This window comes from Canis lupus, chromosome 10, assembly GCF_048164855.1.
Source record: "Canis lupus baileyi chromosome 10, mCanLup2.hap1, whole genome shotgun sequence".
NCBI lineage: Eukaryota > Metazoa > Chordata > Mammalia > Carnivora > Canidae > Canis > Canis lupus.
Window position 1 is genome coordinate 58,915,477 of NC_132847.1, and position 26,507 is coordinate 58,941,983.

A 26,507-nucleotide genomic window follows, 5' to 3' on the forward strand; every position below is an offset into this window, starting at 1 on the left:
ATTCACTTAAAAATATTTATATAATGCCTGCTATGTATGAGGCACTGCACCAGGCACTAGATTCTGTATACAAAAGAAAATGTTGGTGATAATAGAAGAGGTTTGAATTGTAACATTTCAGTATTCAAAAGAATCCCAGAAACCACCTCCAAACTTATTATTTTACAGGAAACTAAATAACAGTTTGTGAGTCACAGGCAACCAGCTATTTATTGACATTTTTTTCTACTATATATATTATCTGATAATCTTTTAAAAATAAGCCCAGAGTTTAATCTTTCTGAATTTGTGTTTTCTCATCTATGAAGCAACAGTAATTCTGGCTTTCACAACAGGGGCATTGTGAATATTAACTAAGGCGTGATTATGGAGCATTTTAAGTGCAATCTGAGGCTGAGAAACACTCCTGATAGATATATGAAAATGTAAACCATGGTTACCTCAGGTTTGTGCATTGAAAGATGGACATTGTTTTTCTGCTCTTTTTTTGATTTTTGAAATTCATTTCTTTCTTTCTTTCTTTCTTTTTCTTTCTTTTCTTCCTTTTCTTTCTTTTCTTTCTTTTCTTTCTTTCTTTCTTTTCTTCTTTCTAAGTTTCTAAGTAAGCTCTATGCCCAGCATGGGCCTCGAACTCATGACCCTGAAATCAAGAGCCATATGCTCTACACACTAAGCCAACTAGGCACCCCTATTTTTGAAATTTCTTTAATGAATATATTATTACTTTTATAATAATTGCTAAAGTTTTTTTCTTTTTTCTTCTCACTTTATATTTTGGCATAATTTCAGGTTAACAGAAAAGTTGCAAGAATGTACCCTTCACCCAAATTCCCCAAATGTGCACTTTTAACCACATGTGCTTTATCCTCCTCTCTCGCATATGTGTATGTGTGTGTAGATGTTGGTTTCTGAGCCATCTGAAGTAAGTTGTAGACATGATATTTCTTTGCCCCCGAATCTTTAGTGTATATTTCCTAAAAATTTGGGCATTATATCACCACAGTTCAGTTAGCAAAATCAAGCAATTAACATGAAATACTATTATCTAATCCCCGATCCTTCTTATATGTCCCAATAATGTCATCCATATAAACCCCCCAGGCTCAAGTCTTGCGTTCTATTACATCTTTTTTGGTCTTCATTCATCTGCAACAGTTTCTCATGTGTGTGAGTACCACACATGCGCATGTCATGACATTGACGCTTTCTAAGAGGCAAGCTGTATTGTCTTCCACTTTGGATGTATCTGATGTTTCCTCATAATTAGATTTAGTTTATGCACTTTTGGCAAGAATACCACAGAAGCGATGTTGTGTTCTTTCCAGTGCATCATATCAGAAAAAACATGACACTGATTTGTCCTATTACTGGTGATGTTCACGTTGAATCACTTGGATAAAGTGTCAGCTGCCAGGTTACTTGACGTCAATATAGTTACCTTTTTCCTTTGTAATAATTAGCTCTCTTTGTGGAGAGCTAATTTTAAACTATGTAAATACCTTGGCAGTCCTCAAACTTTGGCTCACCACCATTAGCATCCTTTGACCACTCCCCACCTAAATCAGTTCTTACCATGGCAGAAGTTATTTTTAAAATCATGGCTTCTTCCAGATGTAAAATTAGATGTATATTTTGATGGAAACTGTAAATATCACCTCCCATATTAAATAAGCTAAAAAGAAGTGGACAAGATTGTGCCAAAATGCTAGTAGAGTTTACGTTAAGCTTAGGGTAATGGAATTATAGGTGATTTTTTTTTTTTACTTTCTTTTCCCAATTTTGAATAATTTTCCAAATTTCTCATTGCATATAAAATATGTATCTCATAATTTTGGAATGGCTTTCTATGATGGATGTTTGTTTATTTCCAAATGATCCACAAAAGGCTTGCACAAAATACTAAAATATTGATTTAGGAACTGTGATATTCTTGAAATTAGAAAAACTATTGGGTTAGAATTAAAAATAAAGCTATGGCAAACAGGACACCTATCTAAGCTCAGTTATAAAGTGGTACATCTAAAATAGCCTTCAATCTCTAGATCTTTCTTCCCTTCTCCTACCACTGAACTAGGGCATTATTCTTTACCAATAAGTTACTCTTAGTTTTAGTTTTAGTTTTAAAAAATTTTAAAGAGAAAGTTTAGTTTTAAAGAGAAAAGGTCTAGAATGGTGGGAAAAAGGTAAAGAGTGGTACAAAGTTCAGGGATTGATTTGCAGATAGAGGGTGCATTGTGATATGGTTTTTAAGAGATGACTGGACTTGAGACTAGAAGATACAGATTTGAATTCAAACATCATCACTGTGAGGACCTTGGCTACTATGTTGAAAACGGGTAATGGTACTGAGTCAGATTACTAGTTATTGCATTTGATTAAAACCTTTAATGCATAGGTTCATTAAAGATTTTTCAGTTTAGTTGGATTTATTTCTACATTTATCTGCACATTTGTCTCTATCACTGTCTTAAGAAATCCCATTCATAGAGTGGGACCAAAGTAGAAAAGGCAACAGATGGATTCAATCAGTTGTTTGAAACAGTTCCCCCCCAAGGCACATATCTTAGCTGAGTAGATGAATTGATTTTTTTAAACTGCATGTTAGAATCAATAAAACTAAGGTACATTCTTGGAAAACTAAAGATAGAGCCTACCACAAGACCTGGGGTGCTTCAAAGGAACCAGGAGGTAAATAAGATTTGTTGCATTTAACTTTTGAATTTAATATTAAAATATGATTTTTTAAAAACTACTTGCAATGTAACTCAGAAGGCTGGTCAGGATCAGTGAGAACAGGTTGGGCAGATGATAATGGACATCAGACAATGAGAATGCAAGAAGCAAGTGCTTTCTTATTTATCTATTTTTGAAACAAACATGGTCAAATAAAAGATGTTTTGTTTACAAAGACCACTTTTAGGATGAGAGGAGCACAATATGGTACCTAAGAAAGAAACCAATATTTATCGAGCATTTTCCGTGACCTGGTCACTATGTGTTGTTTTGTTCTTTTTTTACCAATGGGAAATCTGAAGTTTTGAGCAGTAACATGCTACAGTTAATACAACCAGTGAAGTACCCAGATTTGACTGGTTCCAAAATACACTCTCATTTAATTATACTATGCTGCCTCCCATGGGGTAGCATTTCTGGATCCCCCAAAGCTTCAACTTCAGTAGGCTAGAAAAATTAATTTTGTATAAGGAAAAAGGAAATTGACTCAAAAACTATTAGCCTGTGGCCAGGAAAAATAGAACTTATTAGAAATGAAGTTGTTACTAAGCTTGAATAAAAAAACAATGAGTTTGGAATAGCTGTTTGTAGAGGATCTTCTGCTTCTTAGGAGCATAGTCAAAGAACATTAAACTGGAGGAGGCTTTAGATCATTATTCAATATGGGAGGAAACTGAGTCTAGGAGAAATTCGGTGATTTGATTTCAGATGTGAGGGTGATCTGCCTTACTTAAATCCTTTAGGACTGCTTCAGAAACCCAGAGGGTAAAGTCCAAACCGCTTGGTTTGGTACCTTTCATCATCTGTCGAGGCCTCCCTCACCTTTTTGGTTTCTGCTTCCTATGTCCCCCTTTTTACTCCATAGTAGACCTATGAACTACTTAAAGCTTTTATTTGAGTCACTTTTTCCTCACCCTCATTCTGCACACACAATGCCCTTGCACATTCAGCTTCCTTTCCACTTAAGCGAGCCTAATTGTATATACACTGCTCAGGAACCATTTCCTCCAGGAAGACTTTACTGGCCCCTCAAGGCTGAGTTAGGAGCCCTTCTAAAGAGTTCTTACTATTGTCTATCTTTATATGTCACTTATCTCATTTGCCATATTACAACAGTGAATAACATCTACATATGGCTTCATTGTCCATTATGGCTGAAGCAAGGGGTAGTGTGGCAATTACTGCACCATACAATAAGCCAATACAAAAGAACTGATACATGCAAGTTAACTAATGTTGGCTTCATAAGTTTGGTATAGGAGGAGCTTACGGAGACAGATTGGAAGGGGTGGGAGTAAAACCCAAAGCTGTTTTTGTTATAAGACTACATAAAACTCAGAAAATACTATTGTCCATATCAAAGAAACGGAGAAGGAAAATGAAATGGAGACACGGAGAAGTGCTAAAATATCGGTGATTCTAACTTAACATCCAGCTCAATTGCCATCTCCTTCATGAAATTTTTCCTGATCTAACCCTTTCCCATCTGCACAAAGGGCTGAAAGTACATCCTCTATCCTGGTCTGTTTTTCACTTTTTATACACTTACTCTTCTCTGCTTGTTGTGTTACATTGCATATGAGTGTACATATGTCTTTTAATTATTTTTTAAAACTTCCAAAACTCTACCTGGAACCCTAAAACTCTTAGAAGAGAGCACAGGCAGTAAGTTCTCTGACATTGGCTATAGCAACATTTTTCTAGATATGTTTCCTAAGGCACAGGAAGCAAATGCAAAAATAAATTATTGGGACTATGTCAAGATAAAAAGCTTTTGCATAGTGGGGGAAATCATCAACAAAACAAAAAGGCAACTTACTAAATAGAAGAAATTCGCAAGTGATATATTTGATAAGGGTTAATATCCAAAATATATGAAGAACTTCTATAACTCAACACCAAAAAAACAAACAAAAAAAAAAAAACCCAAAAAACAAACAACCCAATTAAAAAATGGGCAAAGGACCTGAATAGACATTTTTCCAAAGAAGACATCCAGATGGCCAACAGACACATGAAAAGATGCTGAACATCACTCATCATCAGGGAAATGCAAATCAAAGCCGTAATGAGATATTATCTGACACCTGTCAGAATGGCTAAAGTCAAACAGACAAGAAATAAAGTATTTACAACAGCCAAGATATTGAAGCGCTACTCAAATGTCCATTGATAAGTGAATGGATACAGAAGTACACACACACACACACACACACACACACACACACACACACCGTGGAATATTATGCAGCCATAAAAACAGGTGAGATCTTGCCATTTGCAACAACATGGGTAGAACTAGAGGGTATTATGCTAAGTGAAATAAGTCAGACAGAAGAAGACAAACATCATATGACTTCACTTATATGTGTAATCTAAAAAACAAAACGAATAAACAAAAAGCAGAATCAAACCTATAAATACGGAGAATAAATTAATGGTTGCCAGAGCAGAAGGAGTTAGAAGAATGGACAAAAGTGGGTAAAGGGGAGTGGGAGATACAGGCTTCTAATTATGGAATGACTAAGTCATGAGAGTAAAAGGTACAGCATAGGGAATATAGTCAGTGGTATTGTAATAGTGTTGTATGGTGACAGATGGTAGCTACACTTGTGGTGAGCAGAGCATAATGTATAGAGTTGTTGAATCACTATGTTGTATGCCTGAAACTAATGTAACATTGTGTGCCAATTATGGTTCCAAAGAAAAAAAAATTAACACTTCCAAACTTCTTGCATAGTGTTGGATACAGAGTATTCATATAGTAGATAACTATTGAATATTGAATAAATGATTGAATTAGGTCAGTACTTCTTTAATCTTGATACATTTTTTAATTACCTGCAAAGTATTTAAGAAATATTAATTCCAAAATCCCAGAAACTCATTGCATTGACCTGGGATAGAACAGACGTTTTGTTTTCGTTTGGGTTTATCTATTGTTTGTTGTTTAAGCTTTTCAGAGTTGAAAACTCCAATATTAGGTTCTTCATTTAAACAATTGTTCTGAGAGTGTGGAATTGTAGACTAGCATCTCCCAGAAACTTGTTTGAAATGCACCCCACACCAGGCCTAGTAAATGAAAACACTGAGGGAAGGCTTTAGTAATCTGTGTTTTCAAGTTCTTCGGTTGATCCCAAAAATGCTAGAGGTCAAGAGCTATCGATTTAAGAAAAACTGTTTTCCTGTAAACAAAATATCAATTATGGGAAACAAAATGCATTTTATAATCACCCCAAAAGGTGGTGCCAATTTAAAGCACCACTCTAAATACAGAAGGGTACCTTACAAGCACAGCAGAACTGTATTTGTGGAAATACGCCATCACAACATTTTATACCTTTTTTCTAATATTTATTTTTTGCATGAAATGCTCTTTATTGAAGGAACTAATTTTCATAGTAATCTAAGAAAATAGGTTATAACAGATGGGAAAAGCATGTGACGGATCTAGCATTGCATAAAGAATCCTCAAAGTCAAGGATACCTTTACATCATTTCTTCTCTTAGAGAAAAGTCTGTACATTTCTCTCTGTGTGTGTGTGTGTGTGTGTGTTGTTTTTGACAGTAACATTTTCTCTTTCTGTTGTGCTGTTTGACTGTGTGCCACTTGATGGCTCTGTCTATTCCTATGGAAACCAAGTTAGTGGAAGGAGCCAAGACTTGGAGAAGGCACTGGGGAGAAATATTAGAAGAGTTCAGCCACAGAGCAACTAAAGATGTTGCCTTTCCTTCAGTCAAATCCTTTTTGAGAGCCAGAATCTGTTTCAAGCCGGGGAGATGTTCTTGGCTGATGTATTGTCTAGCTGCTCTGCCAGATGGATGAACATCTTAAACTGGAAAAACAACAAATAGAGCTCCTAGTCTGTCTTTGAAGTGCCATTCTTAGCCTTTGCTTAGAGAATTCTCAAATAGCTTTTAAAAAAATAGTTTTAAAGATTTGCTGAAGGTGGCAGGTTAGTGATGTGGTTACCATCATAGTTGTTGAGTAATTAGAAATTAGAAATTTTAGCTATAAAGCCTAGTGTTTGGACTGGACTATCAGAAATTTATGGAAAAAGAATATCTGAAACTGGGGGAAACAGCGCAGATTTAATTTCAGTTCTAAAGCCCAGTGAAGTCATGTCATTCAAAAACGTGGGTTTTGTAACTGTTTGCTTTCTTATAGAGTCACCTTAAACAAAAGTCCAAGAAACCAGAGTATAACAAGACACCTAAATCAACTGAAACGAGAAAATGAGCCAAGCAAACAAGAATAATGAGGAAGGGCCATTCTTTTCCAATCCACTTATACTCTATATTTGATGTAGTTAGTAGTGGTATCTCCTGGCCCAGGAAAAAGAACAATACTAGATTGTATTATACTGAGCTACCTATGTGGCTGTTTAAATTATGTTTACATTTAATCCTTATTTCAATAAGGATGTAAAGTTTCATTTTTCCAATTTTATGACTTTAGTTTATGGCAGGAATTATTGTTTGGGGAAAGCAGTTAAAGCAGCTATTAATATAGATGGTTTATAACCCTATATCTTGAATCTAGCCATCTCCTCCCATCTTCAGATCCGTATGTATTCATTTCATTTTTTGCTATTTTTGCTAGGCATCTCTATATTGACATCCCTCGAGCCCCAAATTCCACATGCTAAAAAAAAAATAGAACTCAAAATCTTCATTCCTAACCCCATTTTCTTTCCATCTTTCCAGTTGTTGACACCGCTCTCCATCTTCTACCCATGTAGGAGTCCTCTTATATATTTCACTAATCTGTCCTCTTATTTTCATTTAGCCCTCAACATTTTTATTCTGAATTGCTCTAGTAAGGCCCTCTGACTGTCCTCGCCTCATTGTCAAGGTTTTGTCCCCCCCAAATTGATGCTTCACACAGCCTCCAGGGTATTTTTTTTTAAAACACGAATTCACTCACGTCATTTCTTTCTTAAACTCCTCATTGGCTCCCTGTTACCTGTAACAATAAATTTTAGACTCTTTGTCTATATTGCTATATTAGACTTCCCATTTTCTATCCCTTGCCCACCTCTCTAATGTGTTTCAGGTCTTCTTATACTTTATTTCATATTTCAAAAATAAAGAATTATTTTCAGGATTTGAAATTTTATTTTACTCTACAAACAAGGTAAGAAGTTGGTCTATTACTGTTTCACGTATACTGACAATAGACAAGAGACTCCAAGGTCAGAAACAAAGAAGTTTAACAAGACAGCATTATAAAAATCATCAGCACCTATATGTTTGCATTGATTTTCCTTGCCCCCAAGAATGATGAGGGAGTTTCCCAGTTACCAGATGATGGATGATCTGGGCCTTCTACCTACCTACCTACATGGTAGGTTTCCATCAGAACTGAGGAATCTGCTGCTTTTATAATCAATAATTAAGCACAGAGGGAAAAAATGACCTCATCTCTCCAGTTGATTGCTGCCAGTACATCCCAGAGAACTTGTGTAAGTCATGAATGGTCAGGACTTTGCATTTTTGCCATAAGAATATGCAGAGATAGGAGCACCTATGGGTGACTCAGTCAGTTAAGCATCTGATTCTTGGTTTCAGCTCAGATCATGATCTCAGGGTCATGAGATCAAGGTCTGCATCAGACTCTGAGGTCAGCATGGAGTCTGCTTTGGGATTTTCCCCTCCCTCTTCCCCTCCCCCCATTCACATACTCAAAGCTCGTGTGCACTTTCTCTCTCTCTCTCTCTCTCAAATAAATAAATCTTAAAAAGAAAAAAAAGAATATGCAGAGATGATTAGGGTCCATGGTAGATTGCCTCTCCCAACAATCCATCACTTAGTCCTACATGTTCTTAACATGAGCATGCTATTCCATTAGCTACTCTGATTAATCTGACCAACAGAGGCTGAAAACAAATCTGTTTAATATGTCTCATATGACATTTAATTAATAGGACTCAAAGCAGCAGGATGAGAACAACTTGCAGTATTGATTCAACTATGCCCCTCAGTGTCTGGGATTAAGTCAACTGTTAATAAGTACCAGGGGAAACAGTAGGTCTTACTTTATACAACCAGGATGCACTCTAAGACTAGTCTATTATCTATTATGACTTGTGCAAGGGAGTTTGATTGACCTACTAATCTTTGGTGGGATTACCAATAATTACAGGAAGTTCTAGATGGACCAATGGAGGAATATTTCATGGTCCTTTCTCCCCTATATACAAATATATAACCTAAAAAAGGCACAAGTTACTTTAGTTTAGGATTTGCTATTAAGCCTGGATCACCATTACATTACATTAATTTGGCTAGGCCACATGAGCAGTAACACCAAGCAGTTATAGCTTCAGTTGTCATATGTGGCATAGCCCAAAGCTCCTCACACACCAGGAGAGACATATTTATTTGTATCCATTAAGCTAAAATTAGGTTTAGCCAGTCCCTGTGTTTCAACATGTATGAGGGGGTTCACATTCAGGCACTGCCATTGATGGTGTCAAGCACAGCAGAAAACTTCAAGACCATCCATGTCCACTCGAATTTTTTATTTCATAGCAGGTGAGTGGCAATGACAAACACAAGAAACGATCCTATCGTTAGCCTCAGTTAGTCTTTGATTCAGGCAGCAAACAATATCCAGAATGCAGTACTGGATCCAAAGGACAAAGAGTGTTAATTATCCTTCCAAGATCTAAGGTATTTCCTTCCCAGATGCTGAAGTGTATCCCATCCAAAAATTAGTGTATCCCATCCAAATGGCTATATCTCTTCACCTTTTCTCCAATTATCTACTGCTTGCACCCATACCCTTCATCTAGAAGGGTAGATGCATATGGAGCAAATTTACAGAGACTCATTATATTCCCCACCTTGGCCTATGTGAGCACTGTAGGAAGACTTAGTAAACAGGGTACTCAATCAGGTGGTCATTATGGATGTTTATGATCTAGGACTGTGTCCACCAAACAAACCCAAGTGGCTAAACTAGAATAAATTTGAATCTCTAAGTCCCTTTTTGGCTGGGCTGCCATCCAGGGGCTATACCAACCAGGTCAGCCTGGGATAGCTCCTCAGGGAAAGAAAGAAACATCATAACCATGAATGGGCCAGGAAGATTCCCAGATTTTTAAAATAGGTATGTATAATCCCCACTCCTTTGCTCTGATTATTTACCAGGAGACTGCCCTGAGGATATGAACTCTTTCTAGGGGTGGCCACATTCAACAGCCAAACTGCCTCTCTTAGGTGTGTGGACCAAGAGGAGATAACTGAGGTAGATTCAGAAATCTTTTTGAGTTTATTTTGGAGGAACCCATGCCCTCTCTCAACAATTTGAGATTCTTGAGGGTGGTAGAAAACAAAGAACACCAATCAAATACCTTAAGTATTGGCCTGTTGTTCAGTGGTCTTTGTGACAAAAGATATACCATAATCAGACTATGATGGTCTGGAAACCCCGAAACATGAAATGTTTTCGTTTCAATGGCCTCAGTGCTGTGGCTGGTATAGGCTAATCAGACTGAAACAACAATATCATAACCTGAAAAATGTCGGCAGTGGTGGGCATGAGGTGACCTTGGCAAGGAGTTGTCAAAAAGTCCTTGCAAGGAATGAGCAGGAGCTGCCCTATAACGTGGCCTCCTTCATCACACACACAAAAATAGACCTACATAGAAGAATACACAAGTTTGGTATGCAGTGGTAGCTTCTACATCAAACACGTACCTTTTACTTTAGGCCTAGTCTATGATGATGGATTCATTGCCATGTTTAGTGCTGTGATGGATCCAGGTGGTAAATGACCAATGACTTGGGCAATGCAGGCTTATTCAGCAGCCTGATTCCGGTAGGTCTTATAAGAGAATGAGCCTTTATTATAGGTGTCTACAGAGAGATTCAGGCTGTTTAATTGGAAGACACAATTGTTTCTATAATTTGCAGCCACAAAGAGGAGTATCTTTCATCTACCACCATCTAGAGTCTTCCCCATGGCGGACCAGATGACTAGAGCATTAGCAACAACCCAAGAGGTAGTAAAAACATACCCTGTTCTTAGGAATATTGTCTAAGGTAAGGATGATGGCTTTCATTTCAGACCTCTGGGCTGACTCCCCCTTACCATAGTCAGTTTTCCCAAGTTGTCATTGAGGTTGGACTGCCTCCCAGTGGATGCCATCAGGTTTTAACTTAGCTAAATCATCAGTAAACCAGGCCAAGACATTCAGGACATCAAGGGCACTATTAAGCCAGGAGCTTTACTTTAGACAGTGACAACCTCTGCACCCAGTGCTTTGTCCTCATTGCCAGACAAATAAGGCTATAGCAGGGATCTGATACCTGAGGCAGTTGGCTCTGTGCTATTAGGCAAGTCTTTGCATTTACTTTCACTTTTGAGCCGCTGTTCATTCCTCCTTGCTCTCACCATTCATTTTCACTTTGGATCCTTGGCTCAGCAGCCACAACCATATTGCCTTCAAGTTGCTGCCCCATAGTCATGCTAATATTCCTTCCTCTGCCTGCCCACAGGAAGGTGAGCAGAGACCAAAGCACCATTTGGGTTCATTGTTTTAGTTCTACTTTCTACTTGCCACCATTTAGATTCATTAACAAATAGGATAGTGTGACCTCTTACCTCCCCCACCTTGCCTACCAGTTGGATACCACCTCAGAGAGTCTTCGTATCCCTGAACTTGGCCTGCAGAGTCCTTGTGCTTACTCGTCAAGGAAACTATGTCTTTGTCAGCATCCCTTCCTCATTGCCTGCATTGTCAGGGCTTGGATTTAATTTTACCCTACTTTTTTCTTTAGTGCATGCTAACTTATTATAAGGTGTGATAAATTGTCTATGGGTACCAGTAGAAGACACAAGACTACCAAAAGAGACAAAAAAGCTTTACTACTTATTGATGGTACAATAACATGAGCATTTGCTTGCTTGCATCAGTTTCTCTTGCTCCCAAGAACTATGGGAGCAATGCAGAGGACCTAGACAGACTCTGGGCATACAATGGGTTTGTGTAACATCTGAGAAATGCTGAGTTTGGGGAATCCCCAGACTGTAGTGTGTACTAAGCAAGCCTGCTCCTTGCCTGATGTCCTGGATTAATGTCCTTCAGGATTGCTTGCTGCAAACCCAACTCTGAGAAATGGCCTAAATAAAGAGGAGTCAAGGCTTTGCATTCTTGGCATACCCAGTAAACACATGTAGGGATACTCAGGACCCATGGCAGATTTCTACTCCCAGCACTATTGTGGTATTTCCAAGACTATTTGTGTCTGTAACCATTACAGAAAAAATGTAATATAATGAAATCACTGATATTTGTGACCTAAATACTTCCTAGGGATAGTGATTCTTTAAAAAAATTAATATTGCAAATGCCTTGGGAGTTTATAAATATATAATTATAATGTTATCATTAGAATTAGTAACATCACATTTCTATTATCTCCATTTCAGTTGTAAATAATGTATCTTTTTGTACGTTATATGATTAGCATTTAAAATGAGATATGACAGCATGCCTACCTTACATTCATATGTGCTATTTTATATATATATATATATATATATATATATATATATATATATATATATATAGTTATAATATTTCCAGGACAAAGTTCTATAAAAACTCAAAAATGAACCAAAAAAATGTAGTGAACACTTGTATATATAGTCAACAATTGTCTTCTCCTCAACTACACTGAGAGTAAATATAAGTGCTGAGGACATAGAACAAGAATGCAAAGATCTTAATTGAGAAACATGTGAGTCCCAAAGTACTGTATTGTTTTGGGGGAAAATATCCGTTCTCTTTTGGTGTTTCAATAGGGAGAAGAGCCACTACAGGTAGGGTTAGCCAAGTCTTCAGCTTTGGAGTCTGTTCAAGTAATTGTTTCAGCTAAAGAGGAAGCAAATAGCAAAGGTTCCCAGGAGTCAGATACAGAAAATATGGTAGCCACTTGGAGAAGAAATGTAGAGGTAGAGATTCAAAATGTTTTGAAGATCAGTTGCCAGTAGTCTAGAAGTTAATAATTAAGGCACTTAACCAGGAACAGAGAACAATCTTGTATTATATGATTTCAGATATTCTGGTTCAGGAAGATACTCCCCATTTTTCCCACTGAGTGAAGAGTGGTCATATTCACACTAAAGCCAAGGAAATACTTAGAATTAGGGAGTATTGTTTACCTTAATATGAGGCTACAGTTTTAGAGGAAGCTCTTTATCTAGAGAAGTGGTAGGAGCAGGACAAAGATCAAGCCTCCAGACAAGGAAAGCATCCCTCCTATCAGTAGAGATAGGGCTGCAAGGGAACATTATAAGAGCAGATTCTTAGTGGGCCAGGAGTGGGTGTTAGCAGCTGTAAGGGTGAGCAAGGGAAGAGAGAGGGGAAAAAAAGGAAAGGAAAGGAAAACAACAGCAAACAGTCTTCTTTTTAAAATGAGCCTGCAAACAAAAATTCCAAAATAGATGAAGAACTCTAACGCTAAGAAAGCTAGCAATATCATTATTCAGATCATGAATTCATTCCCAGTTGAAGAGCATAAACAAAGCAAAAGACAAGCCACACAAAGAGAGGGATATTTGCAAAACCAACCAAGAATTAGTACCCAGAATATGTAAATAACTCCTACAGATCATTAAGAAAAAGACAAATAACTAAATTGGGAAATGAGTAAACAACACAAAAAAGGCTAGTCACAGAAGAGGAAGCAAATGGCCAATAAACATATAAAAACATTCCACCTCAATCAGAGAAATGAAAATTCAGTCCAGAGTAAAACATAATTGTGTTATCTGTTTTATTGGCAAAAGTTAACAAGTGTGACAAAACCAAGTGTGGTGAGGATGTGCAGCAATAAGAATTCTTGTACATTACTGGGGGGAATATAAATTGGAGTAGCTACTTTAAAGAGCAATTTCAACCTGGCAGTTACAGAAATTCGTGCACATTTTACCAGGAGACATGTACAAGAAAATTTACTACAATATTGTCTGGAATAGTGAAAAATGGGAAACATGCTAAATATTCCTCTAGAGAATAAAGACCTACAGTTATTTTCATATGACAAAATACTTTCTCCAATGAAAATGTATGAACCAGAGCCACTTGGATAAATCTCAAAAATGCTGCTTTGAGTAAAAAGTGGCAAGTGATTCATACAGTACTATTTATATAAAGATTGAAAACATGTAAAGCAATGCTCTGTAGCTTATGGATACATATATGTGTAAGAAGCAAAAGTATTAAAGCATTCATTGAAATGATAAACACCAAACTCAGGGTAGTAGTCTCTAAAAAGAGAGAGAAGGTGTTGGCATTGGAGAGGGCCATAAAGGGAGCATCCACTATCTCTGTTGTGTTTTATTTCTTAAACATAAAAAACCTAAAGGAAAATATCAGGCATTTCACTCAAAACTCCTTATTATTGTTATTAAGATTACCTGACTATATGCTTTTTTCTAAAAAAAAAAAAAAAAAAAAGTCCATTTTAGAGAACTGGACAGACAAAAAATATAAGATTAAAAGTAGCATTTTGGTTGGATTTGTTTCCCAGACTCCTTTCAAATGCTGTTCTCCACATCAGAGAACTTTTTTATCCTTTCTTACCCTTTTAGATTTCATAGTCCTTTTCATGCATATAGGGGAAATCCAAATGTTATAATCATTTGCATCTCAGACTAAAGAAGCCCTTGTTAATGACAGGAAGATTAAGGTGAGGATTATGGCTACCTATTAAAACAAGTATCTCATTCAGTGTTTCAGAGACATTAGTAAGTGTTTTTTCATTTCAGTGGCATAACAGACCTGATCACATCAGGGTTAATGTCCTCTTAGTGACTAAATCAGGACTTTTCTATACCTTCAGCTCTCTTACTTGTGCTCACTACCACCAGTTTTCTTGACTATCTACTCCTCTGGGGCACCTGGGTGCCCAGTTGGTTAAGCATCTGCCTTCAGCTCACGTCATGATCCCTGAGCTCCCTGCCCTTCCTCCCCACCGCCTCGGACCCCCTCCTTCTGTTGGGCTCTCTCACTCTGTCTCAAATAAATAAATAAGATCTGTTTTATTTTTTTTAAGAATATATACTCTTGATTTTTTTTTTTAATCTCCTTCACTCTTTTACTGTTTCCTACTCAGTTAGAAATTATAAAAGCAGATCCCTCAGGATCAGGTTCTGTGTGCCCCTAAGAGATGGTGCTAAATGATTAATTTCCAAATCCTCCTAATTCTTGCATTTAGGAATCAAACAGAAAACTTAAGAAGTCTGAATTTCAAGCAATATTGAGGAAACATTTAGACATTTTGTTTGTTTGTTTTTGTATCGAGAGGGCTTTACAGGAAGTAAAATTGTCTGGGATATGGGTCCCCAGAGTCCTACAACCTTCAGAGAGTTATCAAAGTAGCTTGCTGTCTCAGACTGGTATCTTCCTCTTTTCCACTGACTCTAGAAATATTCTCCTGATTTTAGCTCTTGGAGTTCTCTGTCTCCTCTGCTCATTCTCAGAATTGAGTTTGCATACCCAAGGCATCTTATAAATGCTTGTTCATGAGACCAGGAAGTTGACCGTGATCCAAACAGATTATAGTGTTTCTAGTCCCAGCATTCATAGATAATAACTCTTTTGTGTCTCTGTCCTTCGGAACAGAAGCTGACATCTCCCCAGGGTTCCAGCTGAATTCCTTCTGGGCATGCCCTTACTGGTCCAATGTCATCATTATCTGTAGGCAGAATATAGGCATCTTTCTCAATGCAAAAAAAAAAAAAAAGAAAAGAAAAGAAAAGAAAAAAATCAGAAAACTACTATTTCTAACATTCCAACTATTTTTACTCTTATTTGTCCCTAACCTTGGTTCTCTCCATAATCACCAGTTGAAGTGCATATAGAGAGTCAGATCTTTCTATCTGTATGCCCTCCATCATGAGCCATTCTTGGTTCTACTTGATCGGCTACGTCCTGTTGCCTCCCCCACACTGGAAGGCTGTTCATAATAAAACTAGCAAACATTTACCAAGCATTTGCTTTGTGCACTGTTCTGAGTACTTTACAACTACGATCTTTATCATTTCACATGCACAATAATCTCAATTCCTGTTAGCCCTATTTTGCAGATGAGGAAATCAAGGCACAGGAAGATACTTTACTTCATCTGTAAAACCTTTCCTTTTACTTCTGTAGGGAACAAAGATGAAATCTATATCAAAGAGCTTTGTACTAAGTAAAGTTTAGTGTAAACATTTTGCTATACTGCCTGCTTCATAACAGGACTCAATTAGGGTTTTGTGAGTGGACATATAAATAAATATTATTACTGAGTGCATCTTGCTTTGTATAGGTTGAATTCCCAGAACAATGTAAGTGCTGTGTCTGTAAGCCAGTAGTCACCCACACCAACATATTCTTTTTTGCCTTCCCTTTTCAGAATCAAAATGATTGTCTGATTGAATATCTTTAAAAGGTCATGATGAATTATTCCATAATATTTGAAATGTTATGCTCAAAAAAGGTCAAGTCTTATTTTTTGGTAAGAAGTACCATATAGATTTGTTTTTCCTGGGTACCATTTCTTTCTTCAAAGAAAAGATGGCAAGAGATTTAGAGCAGGGTGCCCTCTTGAGGAAATTTTAGAACCTTACCTCTCAAAAGCTGGCATTGGATGACATGAGAAACCCAGATGAATGATGCCCAAATAAATAAAACATTAAAAAGTAAGAGTGACCAACTACCAGAGATCTGAGTATTAGGATTCTTAACTGTTATGATCTAATATAGCAACATTAAGAATGTTCAAACAAAAAGAAAAACCTCTGGAAGATATTTTATGTCCACTCCTTGACTCAGAGCTCAAGCAAACATGTCTGTTGTGCCAGGAGCTATGCTGAGTACAACGCTCAATAAAATATAGTCTCTGCCTCCATGATGCTTACAGCCTGTGACGGAGATCACAGTGAAGGGAAATAAGCAATTACATATGTAACTGTAAGCTGAGCAAATTGCTGTGAAGGAAATGGGAAAGGTACTAGAATAAAGCCTAACAAAGTAATTTCCATTAGTGCGGTCAAGGAAAGCCTTCCTGAAAGGAAACAATTGAGCTGAGTCACTTGGCTTTTTTGGTCCAAGCCTGCCTTTTTAGACTATCAATGCATTATAATGCTAAAAAAAAAAAAAAAAATTCCCCTTTCCAACAACATTAAGGACGTAGAGGATCTCAGAAGATGAAAAGGATTACCACTCTGCTTTGAATAGGGAGGAATATGCAGGCATGAAACAGGCAGAGAACTGGTTCATGCCATACTGTTTGATCATGTTGAATGTCAGGTATTCAAGGTACCAGGCAAGCTGAAGGCCCCAACCAGAATTGGAGATATGGGACCAGATCTCAGGAAGGAGCTCCAAAGAACTAGTTTTTGAGGGTTCTGTTTTGGTTCAAAGCTCCCATATTACATACACATACAGTTGACCTGGATCCCCACCAGTGCTGTAGCCTCTGGAGCTAAACTGCTTTCTCTGGATGGGTTGACAGTACCAGATTGGAGAGTTTAACTGACGTGGAGAGTACTGCCTGCAAGTGGACAGCCTGCAGTGATTCCTGGGCTGGCGTTTAGGTGACCAGATGAGTCTAGGACCCAGACTCTGAACAAAGATGCGTCTATCTCAGTTGTAACTGTACAGAGGTCTCTCCAAGAAAACTAACCACCTATTTTATTAATCAGATGACTGTGAACAAAACATTCAACCTGGGTGAATCTCACTCCCCTCACCTGGGGTTTAGGTTTTTAAATCTCCACTCATTTCAAAAGGTTGTTATACTTTGCATGTAAATCACAGATGCCATATTGGTCAAAACGAGCTGAAACTATCTACCCATTGCCACTAGTAGGTAGCAATTTGGAAAATACGCCAAAACCCATAAACTGTACAAACTCCTTTGACCTAGTGGATTGATTCCTGATCATTTATTTGTATGAAAAGAAAAAAGAAAAGAAAAGAAAAGAAAAGAAAAGAAAAAAAGAAAAGAAAAGAAAAGAAATACTATGTGGAAATAAAAGTACATTGCAGCATTTCTTATAAAAGAAAATATTGAAGGGACACCTGGGTGGCTCAGTGGTTGAGCTTCTGCCTTTGGCTCAGATCATGATCCCGGGGTCCTGGGATCGAGTCCTGCATTCAGACTCCCCATGGGGATGCTGCTTCTCCCTTTGCCTATGTCTCTGCCCTCTCTCTGTGTGTCTCTCATGAATAAATAAGTAAAATCTTTAAAAAAAAAAAAAAAGAAAGAAAGAAAAGAAAAAATACTGGAAAGGATCATAGGGACAGCTAAATAAAAGATAGTGCTTTAAACAGAATGAAACATCAACCAGGGGAATACCTGGATGACTTAGCGGTTTGGTACCTGCCTTCGGCCTAGGGCATGATCCTGAAGTCCTGGGATCGAATCCCATGTCGGGCTCCCTGCATGGAGCCTGCTTCTCCCTCTGCCTGTGTGTCTGCCTCTCTCTCGATCTTTCATGAATAAATAAATAAAATCTTTAAAATAAAAAAAAATTAAAAAAGGAAACATCAACCAGCCACTGTATAAACCGTATGCACCAGGAAGTGGTTGGAAGGGAACATGAAAAAGTAAAACAATTGATGGAATAATGGACTTATACGTGTTTTTCATTGGATGAATTTATCTGAATGTTTTTACTCTTGTAGAATAATTAAACTGCTTAAAAAGTTTTAAAATTTCAAACATGTTTGGCCCCAAGCTAAATGTCCTCTTATCATTTTTTATGTTTATTATTATTATTTTTTTTTTTTTTAGGGAAATTATCGTTTCATGAAACTCCTACTTACACGCCGGGCAAACTGGATGCAAAAGGATCTGGAAGAGATGACCCCTTTGCACTTGGCCACCCGGCACAAGAGCCCCAAGTGTTTGGCGCTTCTGCTGAAGTTTATGGCACCAGGAGAAGTGGATACACAGGATAAAAACAAGGTAAGGGACTTGTCAGAATTGGAGGCAAATAAGAGCAAAGAACAAATGCTTCCTTTTATGATGTGAAATCTCAAGGAAGAATTATCACTCATACACTTGATGGAACATTTCCTAGTCCCCGTACTTCCCAGTGAAACATTTCACTTAAATTCTGTCATTTTCTCCTTCTACCAACCATGTATGGTAGATAGTATCACCTCCTTTTCACTGATGGGGAAACTGAAGTGTGAGATTAAAATTCTGTCCAAGATCCAAGTGGCAGGACCAGAATTCAACCCAGACCTACCCCCAGACCCTATTATTTCATAGCTAGTAGCGATAATTACCATTGGTGGTTAGCCGTGGTGGCCAAATGCCTGGGGCAATGTAGGCAGTGCATAGTAGTTTAATGGCCTGGGCTTTAGCATCAGAGTCCTTGGGTTTCCATCTAGAAGCCACTACTTACTTGTTCTGCACCTTTGGGCAAATTTTCTTAACTCCACTATATGCTTCAATTTTCTCCTGTGTGAAAAGGGAATGATAGGGTTGTTGAAAATAAAATGAGATAAGATATATAAATAGGGTTTAACACAATGCCTAGTGTATAGGATGCTCTCGATACATGTTAGTTATAAAATAAATACCATTCATTTCATTTTGGCTCTCACAGCTGCTCTGCCATTTGTTGCTGGGATCCCTCATCTTCCCAGACCTTGAATTTTAGCATATTGTACAAGCCGGTCACTGTTTTGATCAATGCTTTAATCATTGTTTACAGGAAAAAATTGTGGTGTTCGATTAGATGAGTGCAAAAATCCTCTTCCTTTCCACCAGGCACCGAATCACAAGAGTCTTGCTAACTCCAATACTCCCGTGTAATTAAAACACTTAGGATTAAACCCTCTGGGTTCATGATCCCTTCATTCTCACAGTTTCTTTGTGTAGTTTTTAGATTTTGTTTAGCTGTTACTCACATAACCCAGGGTTCTGAAATTAACTTTGACTTTATTTTACAACGACCATAAACTAATATTATTCCTTATTCACAGCGTTTGTAGTGCTAATATATCACTAAAAAAGTACTTTGATCAAACCACAAAGACCATTAATCGCTTACAAAGTCACAGATGTCTTTAGGCTCTATAATATCTTCCCCAGTATCTTCTAGGAACTCCCTGCTATCTTCCAGTCCTATGTATTCTTCTGTTACTGAACAAGGATAGGAGGTTATCCAGTCAGACAGATAGAAAAACATCTGCAAGGTCCAGGCAGGCACCAAGAAGAGAGCAAGACGAAAGCTTAGAGCCATGATTCTCAAACAATCTGATGGGAAGGATCCCATCAGTGTTTTTTTTGTGTGTGTTTTTTTTGTGTTTTCTTCAAATTTCCAATCCATCACAGACCAATAATGTTATACCATATATTAAAACTGACCCCCCCCCCCAAAAAAAAACCCCATAAGACAACACCTTATACCCTTTAGGATGGCTATTATTACAAAAGCAGAAAATAACAGACTTTGGTGGAAATGTGGAGAAATTTGAACCCTGTGCTGTGCTGGTAGGAATGTAAAATGACAGAGCCACTGTGGAAAACAGCATGACAATTTTTCAAAAAAACTAAACATGGAACTACTCTATGATCAGAAATTCTACTTCTGGGCATATTCCCAGAAGAATTGATATTCAGGAATGTGAACAGATATTTATACATCCATGTTCATAGCAGCGTTATTCACAATAGCAAAAAGATGAGCATGACTCAAATGTCCATTGCTGGATGGTTAGAGAAACAAAATGCAGTACATGCAATGGAATATTATTCAGCCTTAAAAAGGAATAAAAGTCAGATGCATGGTACAACATGAATGAACTTTGAAGATACTATGCTAAGTGAAAAGCTGGGAGGAGGTAGATATTAGGAGTCACTGTGGAATGGGCATGGAGTTTCAGTTTGAGATGAAAAAGTTCTGGGGATGGAAGGTGCTGATGGTTGCACAACAGTGGGAATGTGCTTCCTGCCACTGAACCGTACATTTAAAAACAATTGTTGGGCAGCCCAGGTGGCTTAGCCGTTTAGCGCTGCCTTTGGCCCAGGGTGTGATCCTGGAGACCTCTGGGATCAAGTCCCATGTCGGGCTCCTTGCATGGAGCCTGCTTCTCCCTCTGCCTGTGTCTCTGCCTCTCTCTCTCTTTCTCTCTCTCTCTCTCTCTCTCTCTCAGCCTGCTTCTCCCTCCGCCTGTGTCTCTGCCTCTCTCTCTCTTTCTCTCTCTCTCTCTCTCGTGTCTCTCATGAGTAAATAAATAAAATCTTAAAAAAAAATTGTTACCTATATTTTACTACAGTAAAAAAAATAATTACTTGGGATCCCTGGGAGGCTCAGTGGTTTAGCGCCTGCCTCTGGCCCTGGGCTTGATCCTGGAGTCCCAGGATTGATTCCCACATCGGGCTCCCTGCATGGAGCCTGCTTCTCCCTCTGCCTGTGTCTCTGCCTCTCTCTCTCTGTATCTCTCATGGATAAATAAATAAAATCTTTTAAAAAATTACTAGAAAAACATTTTTTAAAGATGTAGAAAATATAATTCCAAACTTGTGCTATCAGATTCAACAGACCTAATGTTACATTTCAGTAAGTATATTCAGAACAAACATAACATGGCAAAGGAATTACAGAAACGGTACATGTTGTTTATTGAAAATGTGAAAAATAAATAAATAAATAAAATTTTTTAAAAATTAAGAAAAGAAAATGTGGCTCCAGGGGCCTGACTGGTTCAGTAGTAGAGTATGTGGCTCTTGATCTCAGGGAAGTGAGTTCAAGCCCCACATTGGGCATGGAACCTACTAGGAAGGAAGGAAGGAAGGAAGGAAGGAAGGAAGGAAGGAAGGAAGGAAGGAAGGAAGGTAGGAAAGAAAGAGAAGTAAAGAAAAAATGTGGCTATCAGAAATTACTTGCTATTGTATTTGTGACTGGTTTTTTCTATAATCATTACTAAACGAAAAGTAATGAGTGACTCTTCCTATTAAATGACCATGGGTACACTTTCCATGAATACTGTGTATGTCAACATTTAAAGTTCTCATTGTAGCAAGTGAGTTTGGTTCCTGCCTGTTAAATGATCTGATTCTAGGTTGAATTGATGACACTGCTATTTATAAGGGATAATGTTCAGCACAACCATTTCTGTGTTCCCTCAGTAACCTTTCTAATAGGGAAACTACTCTTACTGTGGTTTATTGATGAGAATGGCAAAGGATATTTTAAAGCAATGCAAACAAGTTTGAGATGTCATTTTTTTAAAAAAATAAATTTTATTTATGACAACATTTTATTCTATTTATTTTTAAGTTAGCTACACACCCCACATGGGGCTCAAACTCAAGACCCTGAGATCAAGAGTTGTGTGCTCTTCCAACTGAGCCAGCCAGGTGTCCCATCAAGATGTTCATTTATAAACTTTTATCTGAAATAAAGTAAGTGTTGCTGTATTCTCTACATATGTCTTAACATCAATGGCAGGTATAAGAATTTATCCTGTAAAATTATAGTTAAATTTAAATGTGTACTTTGATGTAAGAAATGGATTCCAGATCTGTGATTTCCCGTGCATAGATCTTCTTTTTGATAGATATTGAAATTCAAAACATTCTATGAAATTCTTAAGGTGCTTGGTGTAATATCAATATCACTTACTTTGTTGATAGTTATTCATAAACTACTGTACTGCTTTTCTTTTTCTCAGTATTACTAATCTTATTGATTAGTCCCTGATGACCTAAGTGCCTATCATGATTAAGAAGTCAGATTCTACACTCAGACTGACTGGGTTAAAAATCTTAGTTGGAGGGACACCTGGGTGGCTCAGTGGTTGAGCATCTGCCTTTGGCTCAGGTCGTGATCCCAGGATCGAGTCCCACATTGGACTCTGCATACAGCCTGCTTCTCCCTCTGCCTATGTCTGCCTCTCTCTGTGTCTCTCATGAATAAATAAATAAAATCTTTTTTTGAAAAAAAAAATCTTAGTTGGACCACTTACTACCTTTATGTCCCTAAGGAGATTACTCATCCTCCTTGTGCTCCATTTTCTCATCAGTCACATGCAAATTCAAGAGTCCTTATCTCCCAGAGTTGTCATAATGACTATCTGAGGTAAAATGTATAAAGCTCATACAATACTGCCTGTCACACAATAAAAGCTTGGGAAAAGTTTGTTGTGTTACTATTACTCTTGTTACTGTTGTTTTTTTGAGACTCTAAATTTTGCAGCAAACAGCTCTGCATTGGAGTGCCTACTACAATAACCCTGAGCACGTGAAGCTGCTTATCAAGCATGATTCCAACATTGGGATTCCTGACGTTGAAGGCAAGATCCCACTTCACTGGGCAGCCAACCACAAGGATCCAAGTGCTGTTCATACAGTGCGATGCATTCTGGTGAGTACGGTGGTGCTGCTAGACCTTTCTAAAAAACAACTTTTTATTTTGAAATAGCCAATATACAAAAGCCTATATATGACACACAAACAAATTATGAAGCAAAAGAAATACAGCAATCATGTGAACCCATCCCTCAAGAAATAGAACATTTTAGTGCTTGTTTAAGACCACACAGAATTCCCTTGTGCCAGTTTTTCTTTCTTTCTTTCTTTCTTTCTTTCTTTCTTTCTTTCTTTCTTTCTTTCTTTCTTTCTTTCTTCTTTCTTTTCTTTCTTCTTTCTTTCTTTCTTTTTTTTGATTTATCTAGTTAGTTAGTTAGTTAGTTAGTTAGTTAGTTAGTTAGTTAAAAGAGAGAGCAAGGGTAGGGGTGGCGGGCAGAGGGTGAGGGAGAGAGTATCCCAAGCAGACTCCATGCTGAGCGCAGAGCCCGACCAGGGCTCGATCTCACCACCCTAAGATAATGACCTGAGCCAAAACCAAGAGTCAGACACTCAACCAACTGTGCTACCCTGGCACCCTTCTTATGTGCCTGTTTCCCAATACATTCTCTCCTGCATGCCACGTTTGTCCGGTCCCCCATCAAGTACTTTACTCAATTTGTGTTTATCATCCCTGATGTTGTTTTATACTTATGCTCATTAAATACTGCATAGAGGTAACATTTGTAAAATACTTATAAGATATAAAGAATAGGGAAACCACAAATACTCATGTACTCATCTCTGAGTTTTCCTTTTTTGGGGGGTGCAGAGAGAGAGAGCATGGAAGCAGTGGGTGGGGAAGGGGCAGAGGGGAAGAGAGAGAGAATCTTAAGCAGGCTCAGCACCGATCACGGAGCCCAATACAGGGCTCAATCTCAAAACCCCAAGATCATGACCTGAGCCAAAATCAAAAGTCCCACGCTTAACTGACTGAGCCACCTAGGTGGCCCTCATCTCTGATCTAAGAACAAGTAGATTACCGTTACCTTTGAAGCTCCCTGGGTACCTCTCAGCACTGTTCTATTCTCCTCTTTCTGAGAAGCAGCCACCATCCTCAATTTCGTGTTAATCATTCCTGATTTTCATTATAGTTTTACCACATACATTTGTATCGCTAAACAATATATTGTTTCATTTTTAATGCTTTTGAATTTTCCATACATGGAATCACATTGAATGTATTCTTTTGCAACATGCTTTCCTTGTTCAATATTATGCTGGCGATTTTACCTATGCTGTGTATAACTGTAATATATTATTTTTTTACTGTTACATAGTATTCCATTTTATGAAAAAGCCACACATTATTCAATTATTCATAAACAGTTGGAACTATTTCTAGTTTTTCACTATTTAAAAATAGTGTTGCTGGGGGCTTGGGTGGCTCAGTGGTTGAGGGTCTGTCTTTGGCTCGGGTTGTGATCCCAGAGTCCAGGGATCGAGTCCTACATTGGGCTCCCTGTAGGGAGCCTACTTCTCCCCCTGCCTATGTCTCTGCCTCTCTCTGTGTCTCTCATGAATAAATAAATAAAATCTTTTTTTAAAAAAATAGTGTTACTTTGGAGTGCCTGGGTGGCTCAGTGGGTTAAGTGTCTTGAGACTCTTGATTTCAGCTCAGGTCATAACCTCAGGGTGGTGAGATGGAGCCCCTGGTTGGGCTCTGGGCTCAGCAGGGAACCTGCTTAAAGATTCCCTCTCTCCTCTGCCCCTCACTCTCATGCACTCTGTCTCTTTCTCTCTCTCTCTCTCTCTCTTTCTCTCTCTAATAAGTAAATAAATCTTTTTTAAAAAAATAATGCTGCTTGGCACTTTTTTTTTAAGTAATCTTTACAACCAGCATAGGGATTGAACTCATGAGCCTAAGAGTCACATTCTCTACTAACTGAGCCAGCCAGATGACCCTGAACTTTTTTTTTTAGCATGACTAAGATACATATTTAACTAGTTGATGCAGATGCATAGAAATGCAGTTGGTATTTTTATTCATTGAATATGTATCTAACTAACTTACTATACTTTCTTATTAATTTTGAATATTTATCAGTGGATTCTTTGGCATTTCTACCCATTCCTTCTCATATTCCAGCTTACAAACTGTAGCACTCTAATATATAGTCCTTTTGCTCATAACATACAAATTAGACTTTAAAAGATAAAATTATTTTGAATATGCAGTGATCATTTCTCAACTCTTTCAGGCTATGATTTTGCCTTGGGCCTTTCATTGTTCTTCTGAAGGAGTCTGTTATTGGTTTAATTGTTATTACTTTATAGATGATTTATCTTTTCTCTCAGGTTGCTTTTAAATTCTTCTCTGTGTGGTATCCTACAGTTTCACTACAATGTGTCTAGGTATGGTGCTTTTTATTTATTTATTTATTTTTTGGTCCTGTTTGGTGTGTACTCTCATTGCACATCAGTTCTGGAAAATATATAGCTATTATCTCTTTAAATATTACCTCTCTTTCATTCTCTACAATCTTGCCTTCAGGGTCCCAATTACACATATTTTAGACCTTTTTATTTTATTATCCATGTTTCCCGTCATTTGCCCTCTTCATCGAGCCTCTAATCCTAGTAATTATATTTTTACATCTAAAAGTTCTTTTTTGTTTTGGTTTGGTGTTTTCACATTTGCCTGGTCTTTTTGATAGTTTTTGTTCCTTGCTCACCTTTTATTTCACTTTTTGTTTTATATGTTTTATAGATGGTTATTTTATATGCTTTATGTGTCAGTTCCATTATCTGAAGTCCCTAGAGGATTGTCAATCATAATATCTTATTTCCTCACAGACTTGGCTTTTCTTTTTTCCCTTGTAAACACATCTTAGTCCTTGGGAGACTCAAAGCCCTAAAATACCACCATGATAAAATTCTACTTCCCTTTTTTGAAGTGTTTACAATACCTTCCATGCACTTTTTTAATAAAATAGGATGACTGTACAGGCAGCTCTAAATCTGGGTGGCCCTTTGGAGAGTTCTCAGATTGGGGCAGGAGGACTTGGCTTTGGATATGACCTGATCTGGGAAGGCATATGACCTTGGGTGAGGTAATTCTCTTTAGCTGAAACAATCACAGGAGCCTGATCATTGAGGGTCATCTGCCAACAGCACTCACAGCAGCTAGGGAAATAAGTCCACTATTCTTGAAAGGGACCTAAACAGTAGATACAAAGACCTCATAGAAAAAATGAGTAAATATGAACCATCAATTTAAACAGAATATCCAATAAACATATGATAAATCCCAATCTCATTCATAAAATAAATACAAATTAAAACATCAACAAAATGCTTTCCATACCTATAAGGGAAAAAATCCAGTAAGCTTGATAATACCAAGGGATTAAGTTGTGCCAGCATGTAGGGAAATAAAAACTTTTACACATTGTCATGGATGTGTT

General features: G+C 37.6%; 1 protein-coding gene across 10 annotated transcripts in view; it reads left to right on the forward strand.

Moving 5' to 3' along the window:
* INVS (inversin) overlaps positions 1–26,507 on the forward strand; it is a 156,281-nt gene that overhangs the window by 57,071 nt on the left and 72,703 nt on the right. For all 10 annotated transcript variants that reach the window (XM_072842100.1, XM_072842101.1, XM_072842097.1 and 7 more), the window contains 2 exons: positions 18,532–18,705; positions 22,952–23,119. In XM_072842100.1, the coding sequence (XP_072698201.1) occupies positions 18,532–18,705; positions 22,952–23,119 (342 nt within the window). The remainder of the gene's footprint in view (positions 1–18,531; positions 18,706–22,951; positions 23,120–26,507) is intronic.